The 22,670-nt window shown below is 39.8% G+C and overlaps 1 protein-coding gene across 1 annotated transcript in view; it reads left to right on the top strand.

Annotated features, from left to right (window-relative positions):
• WDFY2 (WD repeat and FYVE domain containing 2) overlaps positions 1-22,670 on the top strand; it is a 59,177-nt gene that overhangs the window by 13,045 nt on the left and 23,462 nt on the right. The window contains exons 2-3 of the mRNA XM_063149256.1: positions 17,357-17,424; positions 22,494-22,567. Coding sequence (XP_063005326.1) covers positions 17,357-17,424; positions 22,494-22,567 — 142 coding nt within the window. The remainder of the gene's footprint in view (positions 1-17,356; positions 17,425-22,493; positions 22,568-22,670) is intronic.

Raw genomic sequence — 22,670 nt, 5'->3', positions numbered from 1 at the left:
ACATCTTGGAAAAGACCTTCAGTCATAAAAATTACATTTGTGCTCCTTTCAATTCTTAAAATACTTGAAATAAGGCAGATGTACAGTGGTCACAGACCTTACCCCAAGCAGTTTTCTGCCCATACATTTGGTATTGCTGCCAAGTTATTGTAGAAAACTCAAGTAGGTTTTGTAGGTTGTATTAAAACTTCAAGGAGGACAGAAAACAAGAAACTTCCATTTTATAATAAAACTGGTGATGCCACAAAGAAACTATGAAGAGGAATAGTTTCCTCTTCGTAGCTTGTGAGCTTCTCTAATAGCCTCAAGAGCTTGTGAGCTCTTCTAACTAAAAAAAGTAAGGAAACTTCAGACACAATAATTAAATTAGTCTTTAAAGCACATTTTCAGTAGAAAGTATTTTTTTAGCTAGAGATGCTTGTTCTATAACTATCAAGGTCTCTCTTGCCCAAGCCTTGTCTGGTTTAACTGACACTGAAAATGTAATAGAAGTTAAAGGTGTTGTTGGGGCGAAGTGTTGTGGGGAGTCTCTTTCATAATCTTACAGTTTTTGTACAAGCTGTTTCCATTTGAGTATCTGGTAGATGATTCACACAGTATTTCAGTCCTCTTTTTTCTTCTCCTTTACCCACTGTTTTGGGGAGAGTGATGTGTCTCCTATTAGAAAGAAATAGTAATTTCCTTTTGCTTCAATATGCAAACAAGCATCAAAATTGTCATGTCTGGTTTCATCCTGCTCCAGTGTCACTTGAGAGTTTTGCTGCTGACCCTGGGAGTGGGATCAGCTGAGCGTTTCAAGAGGACAGGTGATACTTGGGTTCCTGGAGGAGTGAGTGCATGTACTTCTGCACAAGGATGATAGATTTCCCTTAGCTGTCATGGCCGCAGTAACTGGGATGGGGCAGCAGCAGAGTCAGAAAATAGGTGTGGGATGCAGCATCATTGTTCTGACACCCTTTGGCATGGTGCTATCCTGTGGCAGCTGTGTTCTTACCTTCCTGAACTTGACCCAAGTTGCTAAGCTGGGTTTTGTGTCTTGGAGCCAGGCTTTCCAGTGGCAAGGATTATTGGACTTGCCTTGTCTTCCATAGTCTGTTGCTGTTCCCTCTGGGATTGTGAAGGAATTTATATATTTTAGGTTTTTTTCTTGTGTGGCATGTTTTGTTGTAGGAGCCTTTTGTATTTTCTAGGAAAAGTTTCTTGTTTAGTTTTTAATATTACTTTACTGTTCTCAAGATTGTTGATCTGAAATTCTCTGGTACACAATACTGTCCTCTGACACTAAGGAAAGGGTGTCAGAGTATTTTAGCCCAGCCTTGAGTTGTTATAAAACTATAATTGCTTTTTTAAGGCATCAGAGGATCAAGGAAACAACAATTTCCTTTAAATTATGTATGTCTGGAATACCCAGGACATAAGAGTTGTACAATAATCTTTACAGTATTTTTCTACAAACTCTGGTACTTTTACTGTACTACAACATTGCACTGTCTTACTTTGGACACAAAGAGAAATTCTACTTGGTCTCCATTGCATAAAATCTTGTAGAAACAGTAATTTTAACCATAGGCTGAGAGAAGCATATTTTGAGTCAAATAAAATTAAGTTACAAATAGCTATCAATTTTGTAGACAATTTTATAACAAAAAGTAGCAGAACAAAATATCTAACTTAGCTCTCTCCTTCCTGAGAAACTGATATTCTTTTCTGAAATCAAATCAAAGTGACAGTGGTGTTGCTATTTGGCAACATGATCTGTTTACATGTTATCTGAGAAAATTAGGGAAAATCATCTGCTAAAGCTGGAAGTTGAAATGGAAAGGCTTCCTTGAAGAAAGAATGGCATGAATGTGTGAATATCCATCCTACCTTGCAGAGAAGTTTACTTCTTGTTCAGTCAGTGTGTATTCAGTCTTGATGCTATGAAAAAATGTAACTGCTATGAAAAAATGTAACTGCTACATCTTTGATAAGCGTGTACAGTGTGGATTGGCTTGCACTGGGGTGTTTCATGGGAATCCCATTTTTCACAACCTACCTCTATGGTGGAAGCAGAACTCCTACACCTGTGCTCTTACCATAGACCTCTTGGACTTTGGTATCATTGTCTTAAGTTCTCTTGTGGTCCTGCTTTCTCTATATGTCCAGGACTGATTTAGAAGCATCCCAAACATGGTTTTTATTTTTTACTAATAGTTATTTTTGTAAATATTTCCTAAACAAGACATTGATTCTGTGTGTTTGTTTAGTCAAAAGCTAAGCTGCTTTGAACAGAAAAATATTTTATTTATGGGACCCAGTAATAACTTGACTCAAGTTGCGGAAGAAAAGAGAGTAGGAATTTAAGAGCCAGGGTTGAGACTTGAAACTTTCCATGAACACTGCAGAGGAAGGCAACAGAGGTGGAGCTTTTTCTCTTCCTTAAAATATGTATACATTTTGCAGTTTGCAGTTGGGGAAACAATGCTTGATATTGAATTCAGATAGCCTGCAATAGTCAAAACTTCCTTTTTCAAACTGTTGTTTCTTTTTCTCTATGCATATTTCACAGCAATAGATAATGAACCTTTGTTTGTCTTAAATGCAAAAACCAGTTCCTGTCTGTTGAAAGTAAACAGAGCCTAAAGGATTTAGTGTCCCAAATAACAGAGCAAGAACTTTGTATTTGTGAGGTATCAAGGTAAGTGCAACTGCACTTTGGGGAGAAGCCTTAATGTGAGAAATACTTTCCAATTTACAAATTTGGAGGGTAGCTGTTGAGTGCAGCTGTTAGGTTTTCATTGCCCTGTATGTCACCAGGCTGCTTCATAAATGCACCACGTGGAGCTGGACTTCTCCCCTTTCTTCTGTGAAAGACAATCAACATGCAGAAAGCTGCCCTTCGGCCACAGTATTTGGGGGTGGTGGGAGAGTCTTGAGCTCTGAAGGGTTTGTCTTCAGCCCATTACCTCCATTTGGATAGACCTGTTATTACCAAAACTCTGTGCTCTTTCAGTTTCTTTGTCTGAGTGTTATGAACCAGATGTTTACTGCCATCCTTACTGCAGGCTTTGTATTGTTTGTACTTTACATCCTGTTCCCTACTGCTGTCCTGTTCCATTTGTGTTCTATCTCTAACTCCTCTCAACTCACTTTCTCATTTCCTCACCTTCCTGCTTATTAATTCTCTCAGTGACTCTTCTCTTATCAATTTGGAATTCAAAAAAGCAGGCTGTCCCCTTCCTGCATGAACTTGGAGCAGCTGCACATCCTTGCTAATGCTGCTAAATATCAGTATCCAAGTCAGCTGATATGAAAGTGAAATGGGGCAGCTTGGATCAGGAAAATCGTTGACATCAGAAATCGGTAAAAACCACCTTGTATGTTGGTGATGTGAAAAGGCATTTAGTGTGCTTAGCTGGTTTCATCTGCCAAGTGCTGCCTTCTGAAAACCTGAAGTACCTCCTCTATGCTTCTGTGGTCCAGCAGAGTCCACAGTAATTCCCAGTTTATTGCTAGGTTTTTTAAAACCTGTTTAAACGTTATTAAAATGCATTGAATTGTTATGAGTAATTGAGAGACGGTGGATGTGTGATGCCTCCCAGACATGAGGGAGTGGGATGGGATGCTACAAGCAGGAGAGAAATGGAAATCAAATGGGAAGAGTTTCTTTCATTTGCATTGGGTGGGGGGAATGGCAATATTTGCCTTTGCCCTGCTGCCTCAAAGCTGACTTGGTGAGGAAGGGAACATCAGCTGCTTGAGGAGGAACGTGGGCTACTTCTGCAGTTGCTTGTGGGGGTGCAAATGCTGAAGGCTTGCTGCTGCCAGGAGAGGTGACCTTGGTAGCCTCATACCTGCTGGTTAATGGGTGTTCCTGAAAACAGAAAAACAGGGATGCAGAGGGAGTATCATGCACATCTGAAGCTTAAATTCTTGCCAATAGCATGAGTAATTTTAAAAGGCTAAGTCTAGCAAGACTTGTAAATCGCTGTCAGCTGTTGTTGAACCAGATGCTGGAGGCAAAACTCTGGGGAGAGAAATAGCCTGGTTGAAATGTGTGTTAAAATGAAAGGTGCCAGAGGAAGAGACAGTGTGGGAGAACTGATGGCAATACAGAAAAATAAGCTGTAAGCTTTTAAGAGCAGGGCTTGGAAGTAACTGGCTATTGGACTGTCTTCTTTGGTTCCTATGTTCTAAATAGAGTTAGTGGTTGACCACTGGAAAAGGTAGGACACAGATCTTCAACATTCACTGACTTTTTAATTAGCATGTAGCTGCCATACCATGAATCTTTGTTTCCTTCTACAGAAATATTTTCCTTTCAAAAACTGATCAAACAAAACCCTTAAATGCTCTGAAAAAAAAAGAAAAGGTGAGTAGGAAAAGCAGAGACAAACCTTGATCTTTCAGACTTAAGAGTGTGAAGCAAGTATTTTATGGTGCAGTGCCGGGGGAAAGGTGCATTTGTGGAATAAAATGGTTGTGCATTTCTAACAACCTTTGTTAGCTTGTATTTCCACTGCGCAATGTAGATGATGAATATGTGTGTGCTTCCAAAGCAACCCATTTGTTCACTGCAGTGTTCGAGGTAGTAACTGCTCTCAGTCTCTCCTGTAAACTTGTTGTTCCTGTCTATTGGTGTTATTTACAGCTAACTGTCTATCTGATCTGTTTTAGGGGCCAGATCCTGTCCACATAACAGCTCTGTCTAATAATTTGTCTCCTCCCCTCCAACTGGAATGAAAATTGATTCTAAATACTGGCCTCCATATGCCCTTCCTCCCTCTGATGCTCAGTAGTTGGACCATCTCTCAATTAAGTAAACTGCTTAACCTGCTGCAGATTGTTAATAATTTACATTTCTTGATAACTGCTCAGAAATTGCAAACATCCCTCCAAAGCTCACTGTGTGTGCCTGATAACAAGATACAGTTTACTTCTATTAGATATGACGTGTGGAAGAGACTTACTGGACTGTCAGGTCATTTCTGGGTGTTTTCAGCATGTCTCAGATACCAGGACAGGAGAGTGGGAGGAGGAACTGCTGATACAGCAGAACAAGCATGGATTTTGAAACTAACAGAGGGGGTTTTAGTCTGTGGGATGTGTATCTTGTGGCTTGAGGTGACTGGATGGGTTGTCTCTTTGCATAGTAATTTAACTGTCTGTAAGGAAGGCTGTTCCCTCCCTCCCTGCCTTCTGTGTAAGAAGCAATCCTGTCTGACATGCAAAAAGGTCAAGCCAGAGTTACAAATATGATTTCATTTTTCAGGTGGCGCTGAGCCTGCAAGGCCACAGGATCAAAAGGGACCCTTCTCTTATTTACTGTCTTTACCCCATCTCAGCTCATCTTTTTCCCCAGCAGATGCTGTGAGCTGATTTTATGCTTTACCTAATAGCACAAGGATTTACTACCCCAGTGTGTTGTCTCTAGCTGTCTTCTACCTTGTATTACCATCTAAAACCCAGTGTCCTCTGCCAAGGTCAGCAGTAGATTGGGTCTGCTTCAATCTGCTGCCGTTCTCTGCTTCCAATGGCCCTGGAAAAGGCCAAATCATTATTTCGGACGCCTTTCTTTGCACTGCCTATGCTAACTGGTAGCCTTCCACTGGAAGGCAGCATCCGTAGATGCAAATGCCCCATCCCTGAAAGCGTTCTAGAGCAGGTTGGATGGGAGGGACCCTGAGCAGCCTGATGCAGTAGAAAGTGTCCCTGCCCATGGCAGGGGGGTTGGAAGTAGGTAGTCTTTGGCTCTCTGGTAAGGGACTTCATCTTTATTCAGGATGGGTAAAGTTGGTCAGGTTTTTCCAGTGATCCTGTAGAGTTGCCCACTGTTTAAATCAGCAATGACTTTGAAAATCCTTGCTTTGAAATTATTTTGTTTTGAATCCCTGATTCCTGTAAATATATAATTATTGACACCTTTATTGTAATTACCATGCCCAGTAGCATGTAGTAAGTACTTACTACTTTTGAACCTGAAGATGTTATGTTTTGTATTAGCTTGTAATAAGATTTAAAAGTGAGAGGCTGCCAAGCAGAGAAGCATGTCTTTAGAGATGACTTTGTCTCACAACTTCAAATCTATTTCTTGCAAGATAATACTGATATTTTCCCTATGATTGGCAACAGTAAAAATCTGGAGGATGCAAGCTGAGACAGGATCTGGACAGGAAGTGCAACCCTCGTAAAAAATGCCAGTAAAGTAAGGTAGTAATAATGTGACAGCAAAGAGAGTTTTATAATATTTGATGCCTTTGCCATGAACCAGGATCTGTCCCTTATAGCAAAGAGGAAGTTACCCTTGAGACTGTGACCAGGTAATTGAACTGAAGTTGCTTCAGGCTTTATTGGTTTGGTCAGTCACCTGAGCAGTGGTGTCCTATCAGGACACAGTCCCACCAGACATCTTTTCAAGACTGCACTGCAATATGTTGCACTATTTCACATATTTGAAGAATGTATTTTTTGTATCTGAGGAGAGATGGTCTTGTGTCTTCCCAGCACTGCTGCAATAGACAAGGCTTTCCTGTCCTGTTTTCACAAGAGGAAAGCTTGATGCAAAGGGTCAAGGTTTTTCTTGGTATTTGATGGTCTCTGCCTATTGCTCTCCTTTATAATTTTCTTTCCACCTCTCTTGCCAGAAACATGTGGTTCTGGGATTGCCCTTGAGAACTGTGGCTGACAAATCCTGCGTTCCCTTCCCTAACAGTCTGGACTAGTTGTCTAACCCAAATTAGCAGATAAGCTGATTGGGTCTGGTGAGATGTGGAGTGCAGAAGAAATTACTGAGTGAATAGCAGTGTATTGCAGAGAGAATCTAATAGTGATAAATATATTTTTTCTCTTTCATCCATAGTTTGTAAGTTTCTAAATCCTGCCAGCATGAAGGAAAAAACATGTACAACTGCTGCAAATAAACACTGCTAGGGTACATACAGGAAGAAGATGCATAAAGAAAAGAATGATAATGCTCTTATAATTTAGCAGGTTTGTTTGTGTCTGGATTGCTGCATTTAGTACAGAAGATGACAGTTCAGACAGGATATTGTCTCATTAGAGGGATTAGAAAGCAGGTAAGGGGAACAGAACACTAGAACAGCTTTTCCAAGAGACTGGAAAGATTGATTACCTTAAAGAGGAGCCATGTAAGAAATTATATGAGTATACACAGCAACTAACCAGTGGAGAAGGTGGAGACAACAGAACTTCTAGTCTCATAGGAGGAGAGCAAGAAGATGTTTATTGAAATTTGCTGTTTCAAAATTGAAATTTACTATTTTAAACATAATAGAATAAAATTAATACAATGTATGTACTACAATGCTGAAGAATAGAAAAGCTGCAACTAGGCCATATGAAAGATGTAGCTGAATATAAAGAGGCCCTGCATGTTTGAGAGAGATTTTTTAAATAATAAAACCTAAAGTTTAGGATGGAATAGTCAGTCTCATAATACAGGTTTGAAGACGGTTTCCGTTCAACTCTGTTGATTTCCATCTCCCCATGCAACCCCCATGGGAATGCAGAGATGACAAACTGACTGGCTTTTAAGCCCTTGAAATCCCAGATCACCTCTAAATTAGAGAGTCAGAAGTTTGGGTTTTGCTGGGCTTTGCTGGCACCTCACAGCACACTGCAGTATGCATGGTAAGAAGAAATCTGAGAGCCCTTGGTAAAGCGCTTCAGGGCTACAGTTCCTTTGCAGCTATTGTACAAACCTTTCAGGACAGGGTTTGGTTTGCATAGCTTTGCCCTGCTTTTTTGATCCCTTTTTGCTGGTACTAATTCTGTTGACCTTGCTGGTTTCCTTCCCAGAGTATTGAGACTCCCCAGCCAACGTTGTCCTGCTGGGTCAGAGCAGCAGAGTGGCTTCTTATCTCCTCTAGGAGAGCAAAGCCTGTGGGAGATGAGGACAGTGAAAATATCTCTGACTCGGGCTGCCCAGAGGGGAAAATGGCAATGAGCAGAAAAGCTGAGGGAACATTTTATCACCCATGAATCATTGTTCAAGTTCAGCTGGAGGAACTGGAAATGTGATTTCTCTGCAGAAAGTCCTCGATGCCTCAAGAAGAGCAGTAGCAGAGGCACCTTGGCATGGCACAGAGCACACAAATACATTCCAAGTAAATATGTTTGTTGTCTCTGAAAAAAACAGTGCTGTAATTGTTCAGCAGTATTTAAAAAGTAAAAGCCTATCTCTTCTTATAGAGAGTGTTTCAATGAATGATGCAGATGACTTAGGTCCGGATTAAAATGCTGAGAGAGGGCACCATCCTATACATGTGGAAATGTGGCTTCCTTCCTCTGCTGTAAAGGCATAAGTTATTAGATGTTACACTGGATAGTTAACCAAACATTTATTGAAAAATAAGTTGAGACCTAAGGGTAGGACTTAATTTAGAGCTTGGGAACAAATATCCATCTTCTCCTGTAAATTAACCTTTATGTGACTGCAATTTATTACAAAGTGCCATACTGGTGGTATGTATATTAAAAATTAGTATGTTCAGCTTTCACTTCACGGATCCACTTTTTTAGCAATTGAATAATGCATTCATTTTTGAGCAGAGAGAAGCATGCAAGACTTAAAAATTATCAATAAGTTGATAGCCAGTAGGATTTTTGGAGAAAAAGTGGTGTTTTGCTGGACAGATGTTCCAACCAGGCAGCTGGAAGGAGGACAGTGACCTGGTGGGTTCTAGTTCTTCATCTTTGCTACATGGGCAATTTAGAGGGTGTAGCAGAGTTTCTTCCTTGCAAGTTCTGGATCCACTGGGTATTTTTAGCATGGTTCCACTGAGTCACTTACTGCATAGCAGATCTGTATTTTAATCTAATGAGGATCTTTCTAATAACTTCCATTACTGAAACATTTGAATGTGGGAAGGAGGTGAAAGTAATTGGATTGCAATAATTAAATCATCCAATGCAATTACCTTCAAAAGGTTGTGTGTTTATGCTTCCTGAATGCAAACAGGAATTGATCAGTACAGGCAGCTCCAAAGCTGCATCTGTTCTGGAAGGGAAATCATTTGGTGGAGTATGGGTGAAGGAGGTCTGTGGGTAAGAGAGAGATGAAATCATTTTGTTACCCCAAAGATCTGTAAGGAAGACTGGTCCACAATTTTTAATGAGGAGGTAATTCTGGAACTTTACTTGAAAGAAGTCCCAATGTGATGTAACACTTGTTTAATTCTTTCCGAAGCTGTAGGTTCATGCTCACTGGGAACTCCAGCCCTGCATTTATCTGCATTTTCAGAAAAAATTAGCTTCCCTACAGCTGGGATGTGGTGTAGTCACTTCACTGCTTCTTATGACACATGATGAGAACTGATTTTTGTGGAGCTGCTGAAGACCTGAGGCAGCTTGGCTCTCTGAACCTCGTTCTAGTAACCTCAATGTAATGGAGCGTTTTTCTGTGGTTGTGACTTTTGGTTCATTTTTTGGGTCTCTACTTAACCAAAGTTTCCGAAGTGGAAACTGGTCAGATTGTGATTTTTGTCCCATGCCTGAAGAGCAGAGCTTGCACTGCTCCCAGGCATGTGTACTCAGCTAACTGGAAAAATCACTGAACTGCATTGCTTATTGTCCAGAAAACTGAAAAATGGGTAGAAATTGTTTCACAGCTGAGTGTAAAGCTGTCATGTAACTATCTCTTTTTTTTTTTTTTTTTAGATCATAAAAATTAATTTCCCCTGATATTGTCTCCTATAAATCTTTGGGTTTTAGTAACTTCCCACAAAATACCCAAAAAGCCTTCTATGTAACCCAAAACTGTGTTAAATAAAATTGTGTCAATTTCTCTGAGGTCTAAGTACAACTGATGGGTATAACATCCTGAGAAACCCATGCAATCCTCTAGCTGCATATAACCTACCTAAACTTTGACATTTTCCCTGTTATGCAACGTGCATCTGCATTTAGTTACAGCAGCATGAATTAAATAGGGAAACATCTTATCAAGCATGGTTTGACTGCTTAGTATGCTTTGTGTGAAAAAAATCCTGCCTTTCAGTCCATCTGCCTGCTTGCTTGGCACTCTGTTTTGTGCAATGTTTTTTTTATATCAGTGGGTGGGATCGACAGTGCACTTGAATGTTCAAGTGCTCATGAGACTCCCTCCTTCCTCACAGCTGGTGGCAGAGCTGCTGCTCAGAGACCCAGCTGCCTCCAGCACACGGGTTGTGGTGTGCTGCCTGTGCTGTTCACCTCCAGGGCTGTGTGAAGTCCGTGCTTGGTTCACCCTCCTTGCTGTGATCCTGTTCCTCTGATGTTTCTGAGCTTTGTGTATGAGGGTTCCTGGATTGGTGGCAATGGCAGCAGTGCTTTGGATAAAACAGCAGGGTGTCAAAGGTGCTGGCTGTTGGGAGCTGGCCCATGTTCCTCTTGAAGTCAGATTTTACTGCTTCTACGGCTTTGTTGCAGGGCTTGAGAGATACAGAGTATCTCTTATTATTCAAAATTATTCTCATTATTCAAAATACTTCGATTTTATGGGAAGCCCAATGACGAGTTACAGACCAAAGTTACCATGAGGATATTTTATCTTCTAGAAATGCCTTGATGTAATCAGTGCTAAGGGAGAACCTCTGTAAAACAGTCCATCCTTCAGAACTCTTTAATCTCTTCCCCATACATTTTCCCACTTCTCTGAACTTGTAGCTCTTGCACTTTACTTCAGAAACTAAACTTGCCCTTTTGTAATATAAAAGACCCTAGACCAGACCTACAGTGATCACAGAATCATAGGGTATCCTGGCTTGGAAGGGACCCACAAGGATCATCAAGTCCAACTCCCGGACCTGCACAGGACACTCCAAGAATCACACAAATCACACAACATGCTTGAGAGCTTTGTCCAAATGCTTTTTGAACTTCAGCAGGCTTGGTGCTGTGACTAGTTCCCTGGAGAAACTGTTACAGTGAAGAACTTTTTGCTAATATCCAACCTCAACTTCCCTTCACTCTGCTCCATGTCAGTCCCTCAGGTTCTGTTGCTGGCCACCTGAGAGAAGAGATCAGTACCTGCCCTTCCACTTCCCCTTGGCAGGCAGCTGTAGACTGCCATGGGGTCCCCCCTCAGTCTCCTCCAGGCTGAGCAGGCCAGGTGACCTCAGCCACTCCTCATGTGGCTTCCCCTTCAGGACCCTTCACCATCCCTATAGCCTCTGCTGCATGCTCTCTGAATAGCTTTATGTCCTTCTTATAGTGTGGCTGCATAGCTGGACACGGCCGCAGTCTCAGAAAAAGTCCAGTCAGTTAACCTTTGACTAGTTCAACTGAAATCACTCATTTGTTCATCAAAACCAGGGAAAACAAGGTGGCACCTGGAATGTGCCCCAGCATTTCAGGGTTTATGCAGACCCTTCCATCACAGTTGGTGGGAATTAGTATGGGTGAGTCTGAATGGGAGACAGTCATGCACTTCCCTGGGCCTTTGGTGTTGGGTTTGGTGAGGGTGGTGTCTGAGTACTGCGGTTATGTCTTGATTTTTTTTTTTTTTTTTTTGTTTTGCTTTTCATTTAGGAGGACATAGGATAAGGACTGTTAGGAAAAAGTCCTCTTGTTGCCTGAGGCTTTGGCACTCTGCTATTACATTTCTATTTGTTTTCTCTGAAATGCAAGCTGGCCCAGAAACTACTTCTGGTTTTGATTTTTGCTTTCATATACTTTCTATCAAAATTTATTGGAGAGATGGAACTCCTCACCAGTGGTTCCAGTACACTGGCAGTGGTTCCTGAGCTGCCACTAAGCATGAAGGACCCTTTATTCACAGTAGGGTTCCATGTCACTAAGCAGGGGAAGTCAGAATCTCTTCCCATCTCTGCAAAAAGTCTCTGGACATGTTGAGGGATTTATACTACTGTATAGTTCAGTTTATGCAGTTGTTAAATATTTTTTCTTATCCTAATTCTAATGGCAGTGTGTCCCTGCTAAAGGTGATAAAGCCATCAGCGGTGTACTTGGACTTCAAAGGCTGCTATTTTCATGTTTGTTTAATGACATCAGGTACAGCTTTTGCTGTCACAAATGCAGATATTTAGTTTCTACAGAAACATGTCTTTTGAATACTTCTGAATTGTCTGTTATTGGATATTTAGGAATAGGTGGAGTTTCTTTTTAACAATAAAGAAGTCTTCAGTGTATTGATGGTAAGAACACGTACTAGTACTCTATTAGATATGCCTGAAACCTCACAGGTTGCACTAATGCTTAAATAACATTATCGTAATATCTTTTTGTTTCTTCTATCAATGAATAGTTGGAGGAGTGTTTTAAAGGACTTTCCACAATAGTTTAGTGTATTCTTTTTCCTTTTTCAAAGCTGTTCTGAAATGGTGTTAAATCAGTTCTGTGGTTAGAACAGTGGACAGTATTATTGCCCCTGAAAATGCCCATTGGGCATTTCTTTTTAACCATGTCATTTGCACTGTTGACATATCCCCCTTTCCCAAGGAGCTGTAATGTGCAAAGAGTCTCTGAATAAGCCTGATGACTTTAGAAAGTGACAGATTAAAGCTTCTCTACCTCTGTAATTTGTGTCCTCGCTACAAATAAGAATAAAATCATAAAATAATAAAATAAAAACTTTAAAATAATTTCACATTTCTTTTGATGCTTAGTGGTTTTGGTCACTCAGCAAAACAAGAGATAAAATAATCCTGCAGTACATGGTCCAAGGTACAAACAATAAGGACTACATTAAAATGCTATTTAAAACATTTTCCCAAGAATACTTATGAAATAATGTAGTAAATGGTATGTGTTGAGGGTTACCTCTGCTGTGTTGTCCACTGGTGTATGTCTGGGGCATGAAGGTGATAATATTACAGAAGTGCATCTCATCAAAGAAAAGCTTTTAAAAAGACAGAATTAAAAAAGGAAAAAAAAATGAACAGGAGAGTAAGGATCTGTTATGGGAAACAGATATATTAGGTTTCCTCACTCAAACTGTGAAACTAGAACTGGTGGGTTTATGGATATTCTGGAGAAGTGGAGTGTTGTAAGGATCTTGTTTCTTGCAGTAATGGATCTCCCTAGCACAGATTTCCCAGTATTGCAACATGCAAACATCTTGGGCCCGTGTTTTGACACATCAGTATGTCTGTACTGTGTGCAACACCAGTGTTTCATGCAAGGCACAAAGGAGGAAAGACAGGAGCCCTGCTGTGAGTCACTCCAGAAACTCAACTCCAGCACTCCAAGCAATACTGAGTTTTCAGGCCAGAGTAGAGATAGAGCAGAGAATCTTGCATCCAACCTGGCAGCATTGTGCACATTTTCACCAGGCACACTGCAGCCTGGATGAACAAAGTTGGGTTTGTATGACCAGATTGTTTTTATCAGAAATGAGATACTAGTGACTGAATAAGTTTCTGTAGATGGTGATGCACAGAGCTGCCACACCAAGGTGGACGTGCTGCTGTTGACATGGGCACCTCCACGAGTAGTAGGTGCCCAAGTGAGCTCACCTCCTGCACAGCCTGGCAGTGTGCTTGAGACCTGCTGGTACATCCACAGCCACCTGGACCTTAGCACATTCTCTTCATCATAACAGAGAGAAGCTATTTTTCTTTTAAAATTGGCAATTTTCACATCCCCTTAATATATGAAGACACAGGCTGTCTTTTGTATGGCAGAATTATTTCTATATAGCCTGTCTCATTTAAAAATAAATCATCTCTGTTATGAAAAGACTAGAAGAATATCCATCGATTTGACAGCTTCTAAAAATCTTCCCAAGTCAATTTGCTGGCAACAAAATGAAGGGACAACTCATTTCCATGGTGATGCTGACTGAATCACTCTAGAGCAGCTGAATGCTGACCCAGGTGGGTGCATCTTTAAGTCCGGTAACCATGCAAACAGCAAGTACTCCACATGCTGGATATCCATAAAAAAAGCTTATTTTCATTCATTCTTGGGTTTTTTTCTTTGCATTCTTTAGAAGCTCCGAAAGGTCTGGGTTTCACATCTAGTAGGTAGTATTCTGTAAAAAAGTATATAGAAATGTGTGGAACTTCAGCTGAAAAAGGATGTGCTCTTCCAAGAACATTGGGCTTCTCCCAAACTCAGTAGTTGGTATGGTTCAGTCTTTAGACCAATTCTACTTTGGGAAAAAGTTACCTAGAAAAGGCTGCTGAAGTGAGGTTGGTTTTCCTTCTTCCAATAAAACGCTTTTTCTATTTCAGTGACCTTTAAGAGAAGAAAATTCTGAGTCATCATATCCTGACATAAAGAATAACTTTCATGCTTTTACATGAACTTATAGATAGATATTGGAAATCCACGATAATGCTTAATATTGATTTTAAATGTTTGCTTAAAAGACATGCATAGTAATCGTCCTTAATTTTAAAATAAATTGTTAACAAGATCTTTTATTTTCTTCAGATCATTTACTGGGGAGATACTTATTTCTCTGAAGAGTTGCATGAACTGACTTGCTGGTTATGTTTCTTTTCACACACCTTACAGTTAGATGGCATCTTTTCATAGTTTTTTTATTCTTAGAATGCTGTTTCTCATTTAGTTGTCATTTAGTCACATGATTTAGTCTTTGAATGGAAATATATTTGACTACACTAAGAAATGAGCATACTGTGTACCTATAGAAGAAGCCTATATTAGTAGAAGTAGCTTCACTCATAACACAACCTCCAGCAGTTTTTTTCTTTGTTTGTTTTAAACTTTACTAGAAAATATGTTTTGCTTCATTATCATTCATGTAAAAGTCTTAAAATTGATGCAGCTGTCAAATTGATTAGAAATTCTGCAGTGGGTACAGTTTAATAAACAATGACAAAACCAACCCAAAGCATTCAAATTATTGCCATTTTTGCACATAAAATTCATTTTTATTTCCTCCAGCTTTTGAAAGATCTGTTCTTCTACACAGTCCTTTCCTAGCAAGCTGAATTATTTGTAAGATGTTGTACTGGATTTATTATTTGCAGAAGTGTCAGAGTGGAGAGGAAGGGCAATGTGGTTGAAGCCTGGGGATTTTGAAACAGATAGCACTTGAATACCTAGATTGGGATGTTCAAGAAAGGCAGGTCTCTCACAGGTGCATTTCCTCAGGGTAGTTTCATATTCAGTTATTTCAGCTCCCTGTGATTCATCCCATTATTTTTTTGTGCACACGCATTCATTGCCACAATGACCTCACTTGTAAGGACAAACACATTTGTAAGAGCTCATCCATTTGGGAAACTGAGTGGTTGATGTGCATCTAGAGCTTCTGGTCAACAGCCTTGGTCAGCTGTGGGGAGAAATGACAGAAGGATTTGTCTGTCCCTCTCACCATCAAAGATACATCAGCCTTATTATTGGCCAGTGAATTGTGCCTTACAAAATGTTTTGGCAGCTTTGCTTCAGAGCTGCTGCTGTGTTCAACACAAAAATGCCGTTAGACTTAGGACATAATTATAATGAATGTTACATGTTTTGTGTAATTTGTGAGAGCTTTCTAAACTTGGGACTTGTTAACCCAGTGAAGGGTTAGTTTTTAGAGCAACATACCCTGTTGAAATATTTCTGCAATGGTTCAGCTTGTGTGGTGCCCAAATATACAAGGTCTCAGAATTATTTGCTGTAAAAGGAGTTTGAAGGCAGGGTAAGATGAGCAGAGACTTGATTTTGGACATAAGCAGCACAGGAAGACAAAGTGGTACAGCCTTTAGTTTGAAGTTTGAAGGATGGATTACTAGTTCTTGAATTGCTTTATTATGCACAGCATCTCAATTCAGACTATATTTGTGTATGTAATGCCTTAGATCAATTTATATTCCTTTATGATATATTTCTTGTATTATGACATTGCTCTGAATTTGTACTGACTAAAGAGGGCTGCAATCTTCTTTTTGAATAAAATGAGGTAACAATAGAAATGATCATGCAGTCTTTTCCGTAAGCTGTATTTCCGTGTTTCATGTACTGGAAAGAGCCACTCTTGCTTGTTCTTTTTTCTTAATAGCATCAAGTGCAAGTTATAGAAACAATAGGTTTTTAGATCCCTCCTGCATTTGCTGTTGCATAGTAATTTTGACTGAGTAGAAGTGGGTGCTGGGTCAGAATCTGTGCTAACATGGTGCTGTCTTGGATAACTGTTTTCTAGAGAATGTTAATACATTCAAAGTAAATCAATAAAGCATGAATACAGTATTATATGGAGAGTTTTCTGGTTAACATTAGATATAAGGATTAGAGGAACAGTAATTAGAGGAACAGGGGGCTGTAAGTGAGGTGAGAGTGGGCTATGCAGAAACAAGTAAGAGGTTAATGCTGCTTTAACTGTTGACACTGTTACTAGACATGTTTTGATGAAATTAATTGATGAACTGAAGTTAAGAGAGAGCTTCAAGTATAAGGAGGCTTCAGAGACTGGACCAAAAGAAGCAAATGGTAATGAGGGCTGAAATAATAAATATTTAATGACCCAGATGGTGCATCAGTCCAGATCCTCTGCTGTAGAAACAAGCAACAATTGTCTCAAATCTCTGAAGGGCATGGATTGAGTAAAAGGCATCTGACAGTATAATATGATTATGAGAAAGCAAAAGTAATCCTGAGATACATTGGGAAGATCTTCTAGAAGAGAAGAAACTGCTGATGTGTTTGTAGGGAGCACTGTGTGATTGATTCTAAGGGCCTCTATTCAAAGACACCAACTCCAAACTGATGAGGCAGAGGAGACCTGCAAGGCTGCTTGTCACATTTGTCATCCTCTTCAGAGAAGGATAAGTTTGGCTTCTTTGTGCTCAGTGGCTTCTTCTGATAGCACTCTGTGTGCATGGAGGAGAGGAAAGGTCCTGAAGCTGAAGAGGTCGTTTTTGGCAAAAATGGACATAACCTTAGTAATAAGCAGCTGAAAATTTCAGAACTTCCTTCTTCTTTTTAGGGGTTTTCCTGAAGCAGAACAATGAAACAACAGGCAGCAAATGGGCCAAGGCCTACCCTGAGAGCAGGGGGAAGGTTTCTGCAGAGACTGGAAGCGCTGATACAGGAATGCTCTACTGGGCTACCTGTGCTGCCCCAAATTCTCACGTGGAGCCTTGAATGAAGAGTCCTGTTAAAGTCCTTGTAAAGCAAAGAACTAAAAGCCATAGCAGTTTCCAAATATTGTTGAGATATGTTTAGCCAAGTTATTGAATACTGAATGGAACCAAGGAGTCAATGCTTATCACCTTACAGGGGTTAATCTGAGGCTGATGTATCAGACTGGTGTAGGAGTTCGTGAGTTTACTTTCCCTCTCAGCAAAATAATTTAATTTTGAAGCACATATTGTGCATTCATCATGACCACTTTGTTTTCATTCAGTCATGATTAGTTTTTAATTCTTCCTCACATGTAGTGCTTTTTCTTTTACAGAACAGTTCGTGTCTGGCTGAAGAGAGACAGCGGGCAGTACTGGCCCAGTATATACCATGCAATGCCATGTAAGTATAAGGAGATGTTCAATATCTACTGTGGATTTGCAAAGTAGTTTTGATGAAGCTTTATGCTTATGACTGTTTGCATGCTTACATCTCTGTATCAAATGTTATTCTTTAACAATCCTCTTGGTACCGGTGAAGCTTTACAAAGTTACATGCTAATGCTTCTGAGAGGCATCAGAGATTACAGCAGTTAAAGGATACAGACATGTTAGCAAGGGATGAGCATTTAATGCAAACACAGGTTTTAAAATATGGGAACTCAAAATGTGGTCTTGCATTCTGCCCCTAATGGAGTCCATAAAGCTTTGTAAGTCTCCGGTATAAATCACTCTGCCCTTCCTACTGTGTGTGCTCAGTCCATTAGAGTGCAATGGTAAATGGTTTTTTGGTAAGAACTTAATATTCCATGGCACCTAATGTGATAGAGAGGATACTAGACAGGGAAGGCAGCTCTTCCAATTTAGGAGCAGAATCATTTTACCTTTGCAATTGAACATGGAAAACCAAATTTCCCTGATGGATCCTTCCATTATGTCTCCTCTCCCAAAGAGAGTGTTCATACTTTGAGAAACTGCAGATCAATGTCCATTTTCCCAAGGGAGAGTTGAAGAAATGACAGCCCTTGCTGTTTGCTGTAACCCCTGTGTTGAGTGCAGGAATATAATTTTGTAGGTCATCGGAGGCAGGCATATGCTAATGCTCTTCAGTCAGCTTCAATTAGATGTGCTGGGTTAGCCTGTCTTTGGAAAGCTTGTAAAGCTGACCTTAAATCCAGATTGGGGAGCACATATCAGGTCTCATGGAGGTATTCATACTGTCTGGAGAATGGATTATTTTAAGCTAAGATAGGTAGATTTGTAAGAAGCATCTGTCTCCACGATAGCTAAAATATTTAATAGGTGTAAATTTTAGTAGAAAAACATCATTGGGACTCTAGGGCAGCCATAGTATTTGCCTGATTTGAGAAAACAATTTGGTAGAGGAGGACCCCTCATCCTCCTTTGTTGATGGGCTAGCTCATAAGAATGTGTCAATCCTCAAAGGTACTTTCTGCTCAAGATTTTGCCAAGAAGGTATTGGGAACTAGCTAATGGTGTGGCAGTCTCTGGAGCTCTGTCATGATCACTGGCAGTGGCCTGAGTTCCCTTGGCTGGTCCTAAGAGGTTTGCTTTCCCCAGCCAAACTGTTACGAAATGGCCTTTCTAGCTATTTGGCGTTGAGACTTCTCTTTTTCCATGTGATATTGTTGTATACATTTGCATATTTGAATCTCATTAGATTGTTCTCTGGTCTTAGCAAAGCTGTGTTATTGCCAGTAATAACTGTTTCAGTGGAAATGATGGAGTAGATCCAGTTCCACTGAATGGGGACTATTTCAAAGCTCCTTCATAAATTCGAACACTTGAGAGTGCTCCTTCACTTCATAGGCTGGTAAGCTTTTGAGGCATGAGATATTGAAATTATATTGTGTTATTCAACAATTTCAAGAATCATCAGGTATCATTAACAACTGAAGCAATTACAACCAGTCATGCCTCTGAGCTTGGAAATCATAGAAAGGGCTCTGAGTCAGAATCTGTACAAGTCTGCACTTGACTGGAAATGATGGTTTTGTCTGTTTCTGTGTTGATCGCCTTTTTGATGGTGCTCTGCTTTAGGTTCATACTGGGTTTTGTTGTTTAAAGAACAATGACTGCTGAGAGTTTCTTTGTGTAAAAATGTAGGAGGCACAATGGTGCCTTTGTGCTGCTTAGCAAGCTGTGAGTGGCAGTCCTACCTCTAGGTACCCCATTAGGCTGAGTTGTGACTGACTGTGGTGATGTGTGATCCAATCTATTTTATGATTTGATATCAGGTAGCCTCAATAACTGAGTTTGCAGATTAGCTCCTCTGGGAAATGAGAAGGATGAGGAGTTGGGTTGAGTCAGTGATGTGCTTTGGTCAAGTTCTGCACCCAAACAGGGTCATCAATGCATTCTGAATGTCAAAATCATTAAACACCTAATGGTAAAAAAGGCCAAGATTATAGCACTCTTCTGAGCTTAGAGGTAGGATTTCTCCTAATTAGGAAAGTTTTATGTTCTGCCCTGTGGGTGATTCGATGGTCAAAAAATTCTGGACAGCACAGTGGCCATATTTTTGATCATCATCTCCAGCCCATGAGAAAGAAAAAGAGTTCTAGCTGAAGCCTTGCTAATCCATTTCCTTTGTACCAGCATTGTCTCAACAGCTGATTAACAACAGAGCTCTGTAAACATGTAACCTTGGTTAGATGTGTACTCTTGATTACAGGTGTAACCATGGTTAGATTTGTCACTTTGGGCAGAGGACTAAAAAAACAGCTTAGCAGAAACAGATTTATGAAAGGTAAAGAAATTGTAGTCAAGAGTCAAGTAAAATTTTCCAATAAAAAAACCAACAAAACTAAAACACACAAAAAGACCTAAATACAACCAAAAAACCCTATTAGAGATGTGGAATGGAGTAAAAGATTTATTGTACTGGTGAACAATGGAATATCCAGTCTTTAAGGCAGATAATACACTGCTTGTCTTATGATGATTTTTGTAACTAACACTTTGCTTTGAGCAGCAGGGTGAAACCACTGCAATGCAAAACATGCTCCTTTGGTCTCAAACTGTGTCATGTTTAGGCACTTCAGAGGGGAGTCCCAGAAATTGCAGGGACAAAGTCTCTATTTCTCTTCTGATTCTGTCTGCCTTTAATGAAGGTGACATGCTTTTGAGAGCATGAAATATATAATTGTGATTTCTCTCCATATTTCATTTTCTAAAGGCAAAAAATCAGTGTGTATTTGCCCTGTATTTAAGAAAAGACTGCAGCCAGACTTCTGCATCAGGAATATTCTGCTTGTTCTCCATAGCAGTTCAGATGAATCTTTTTCAAGTCTGAAATCTAAATCATAGCTAAGTTCTTAAGTAGAGAATCTTCAGAGTGCTATTATTTTTCCTAGATACGCTTTTTAAAGGGTCTTAAGCATCTCAGAAGCTTAAGGTTTTAGGGTTTCTTTTTGTTTTTTTCTTTTTTTTTTCTTCCCCTCTTTTTAATGAGCCTAAGTGCTAAAGTACCTGAATATTGTCTTAATTTTACCAGAGTAAGCTGCAGTCTTGTTACAAGTATCACGACTGACTACATCAGTGTAGTTGGTATGGACATAATTTTAGTGCTATCATAATGATTTTTTTAAGTGCACATGTTACTGAAGAGTTCCCTTGGGAAATATCATTATAGCCAAGTAAGTATCTTGACGCTGCTATGACTGTGTACACACAGCTATGGAATTCAGAAATTACTTCTTTTGCAATTGTGTCAAGCAATTGCTTGCATCATTTGCTTCTGAAGTGTTTGGGAAAAGCATACTTCTAATAATTATTTTACCTTAGGCAACTTCTCAGTGAGCTGCTCATTCATAGCCTTCATTGATACTGGTAGCTCTTTCTATGTATGCCCAGTGTCCAGCATTTAAAAGCTGCTGTGTGATATACCTGTTCTGCCATTAAGTGCCTTTAAACTTATTTGATGTTTATTATGCTTAGAATTGGAGAGTTTTCTGTCCCTTTTTTCCCTACAACTCTTATTCTGCTACAGGCATAGAAGCCTCAGTATAGTAGTAATGCACCACTTCTGGAAGGGGTGATTCCAATTTGCCTTTTCTAAGGGAGAGGTACAGGAAGGAGCAATTTTGTCACTGTTACTAGGATTTAATTGTTTCCTTTGTGTGAGTTTCCTTGAACTGAAGCCTTTTAATTGATTCAGTTCAGTCAGCCCTTCCAGGAAAGGAATAAACTGAGGTGCCTGCCTGGATGTGGCTCTGATGGGCTTTCTGTTTATGGTACTTGTCCTCCAGGAAACATTTGAAGAGGGAGTCAATACTGAAAGTGGAACAAGTGTTATTACACAGTCAACACTGACTCCTCTGCATATAGCTTTGCTGCCAATTAAACTATCAAGGAAGATTTGCTAAGCTATGGGCTGTTTAGTCCTAGGAGAGGCATTTCACAAATTGAGAAGATACTGGATCACAAAAGAGAGGACTCCAAGCTTGTTAGTAGCACAAACATGCGAGCAATCACAATGGACAGTGGAAACCAAAAGGGGGGAGAAAAGCAGAACTACAAGTGCATCTGACTGTACTCTGTATTTATCATAAGAATATGGTTTATAAAGCTTTATAACTCTTACTGTTATCCTAGCTGCAGTTGGGAATTGCTCCTAAAAAATAATTCCTGAAGGTTTCTGTTGGGACAGCATGATTCCCAGCTGCATGGTGCTGTGTTGGGTGGTAAAAGCAATTCCTGCTTTCTGAATGTAACTTCACAATTTTTCAATTAAACCAAGCACAGCTCTTGAATTCTTGTGAGGAGACCTGGTTTTATCCTGGGTACAAATCCTGCCAGATCCTTGAGGGAGCATACTGTGACCATCATGTGTGCAATTTCAGGATAAGTCTTGATATTTATTAAAGTAATATCAATGTAATCAAGCAATGGCTAGTTTTAGATAAATTATTTTGACCATAGTATGTGATACTGTCATAGTACTGTCTCTGATGGAATTGGAGTAGGGGACAGTTGAACTCTGTCCTTAATATTAGTTGACATGTTGATTCCTACTGGGAAATTTTCTTACTGCAGGTATAGGATGCAAGCCTCTGACATAATGTAGTGTTTTGTTTTATTGTCAGCACAGTTCAGGCAAATGTAAAAAACTAAATTATTCAGCTAAGTAATCTCTTACTTATATTGAAATGTCAAGTGCCTGTTGTATCAAAGCAGCACAATTCCTCTTATATGAAAGGCTTGTTTACAGATAACTAGTAAGAAAAAAAAATTAGGGAACTGGAGTAAGAAATAGCTATTTTTCCATGTCCTAATAGGATATGGTTGAATGAATTGCAAGAAAACATTTATTTTAATGCTTGTCTACTGGTAAGCTCAAAATGCTGCACAGCATCATAAAGCATGTTAGCTAATTTTAGGCATTCCAGAACTTCAAGAAAATGAGAATCACAGTTTTGTTAACTTCATCAACATGTTCATTTTTTTCAGCTCCATGTTCATGCATGTCTTTTAACCCGGAAACCAGAAGGCTGTCCATAGGTCTAGACAATGGTACAATCTCAGTAAGTACATCCAAAGATTTCTAGTTGAAATGCTTCCTTTTTGAGAAGTATGTGTGTGATGATGTGGTGAGAATATTTTTGCCTAGTGTTTGGGCGACACACT

This window comes from Melospiza melodia, chromosome 2, assembly GCF_035770615.1.
Source record: "Melospiza melodia melodia isolate bMelMel2 chromosome 2, bMelMel2.pri, whole genome shotgun sequence".
Lineage (NCBI taxonomy): Eukaryota > Metazoa > Chordata > Aves > Passeriformes > Passerellidae > Melospiza > Melospiza melodia.
Note: the sequence above shows the minus strand (reverse complement) of the source record. Positions and strands in the feature narration are given on the sequence as shown.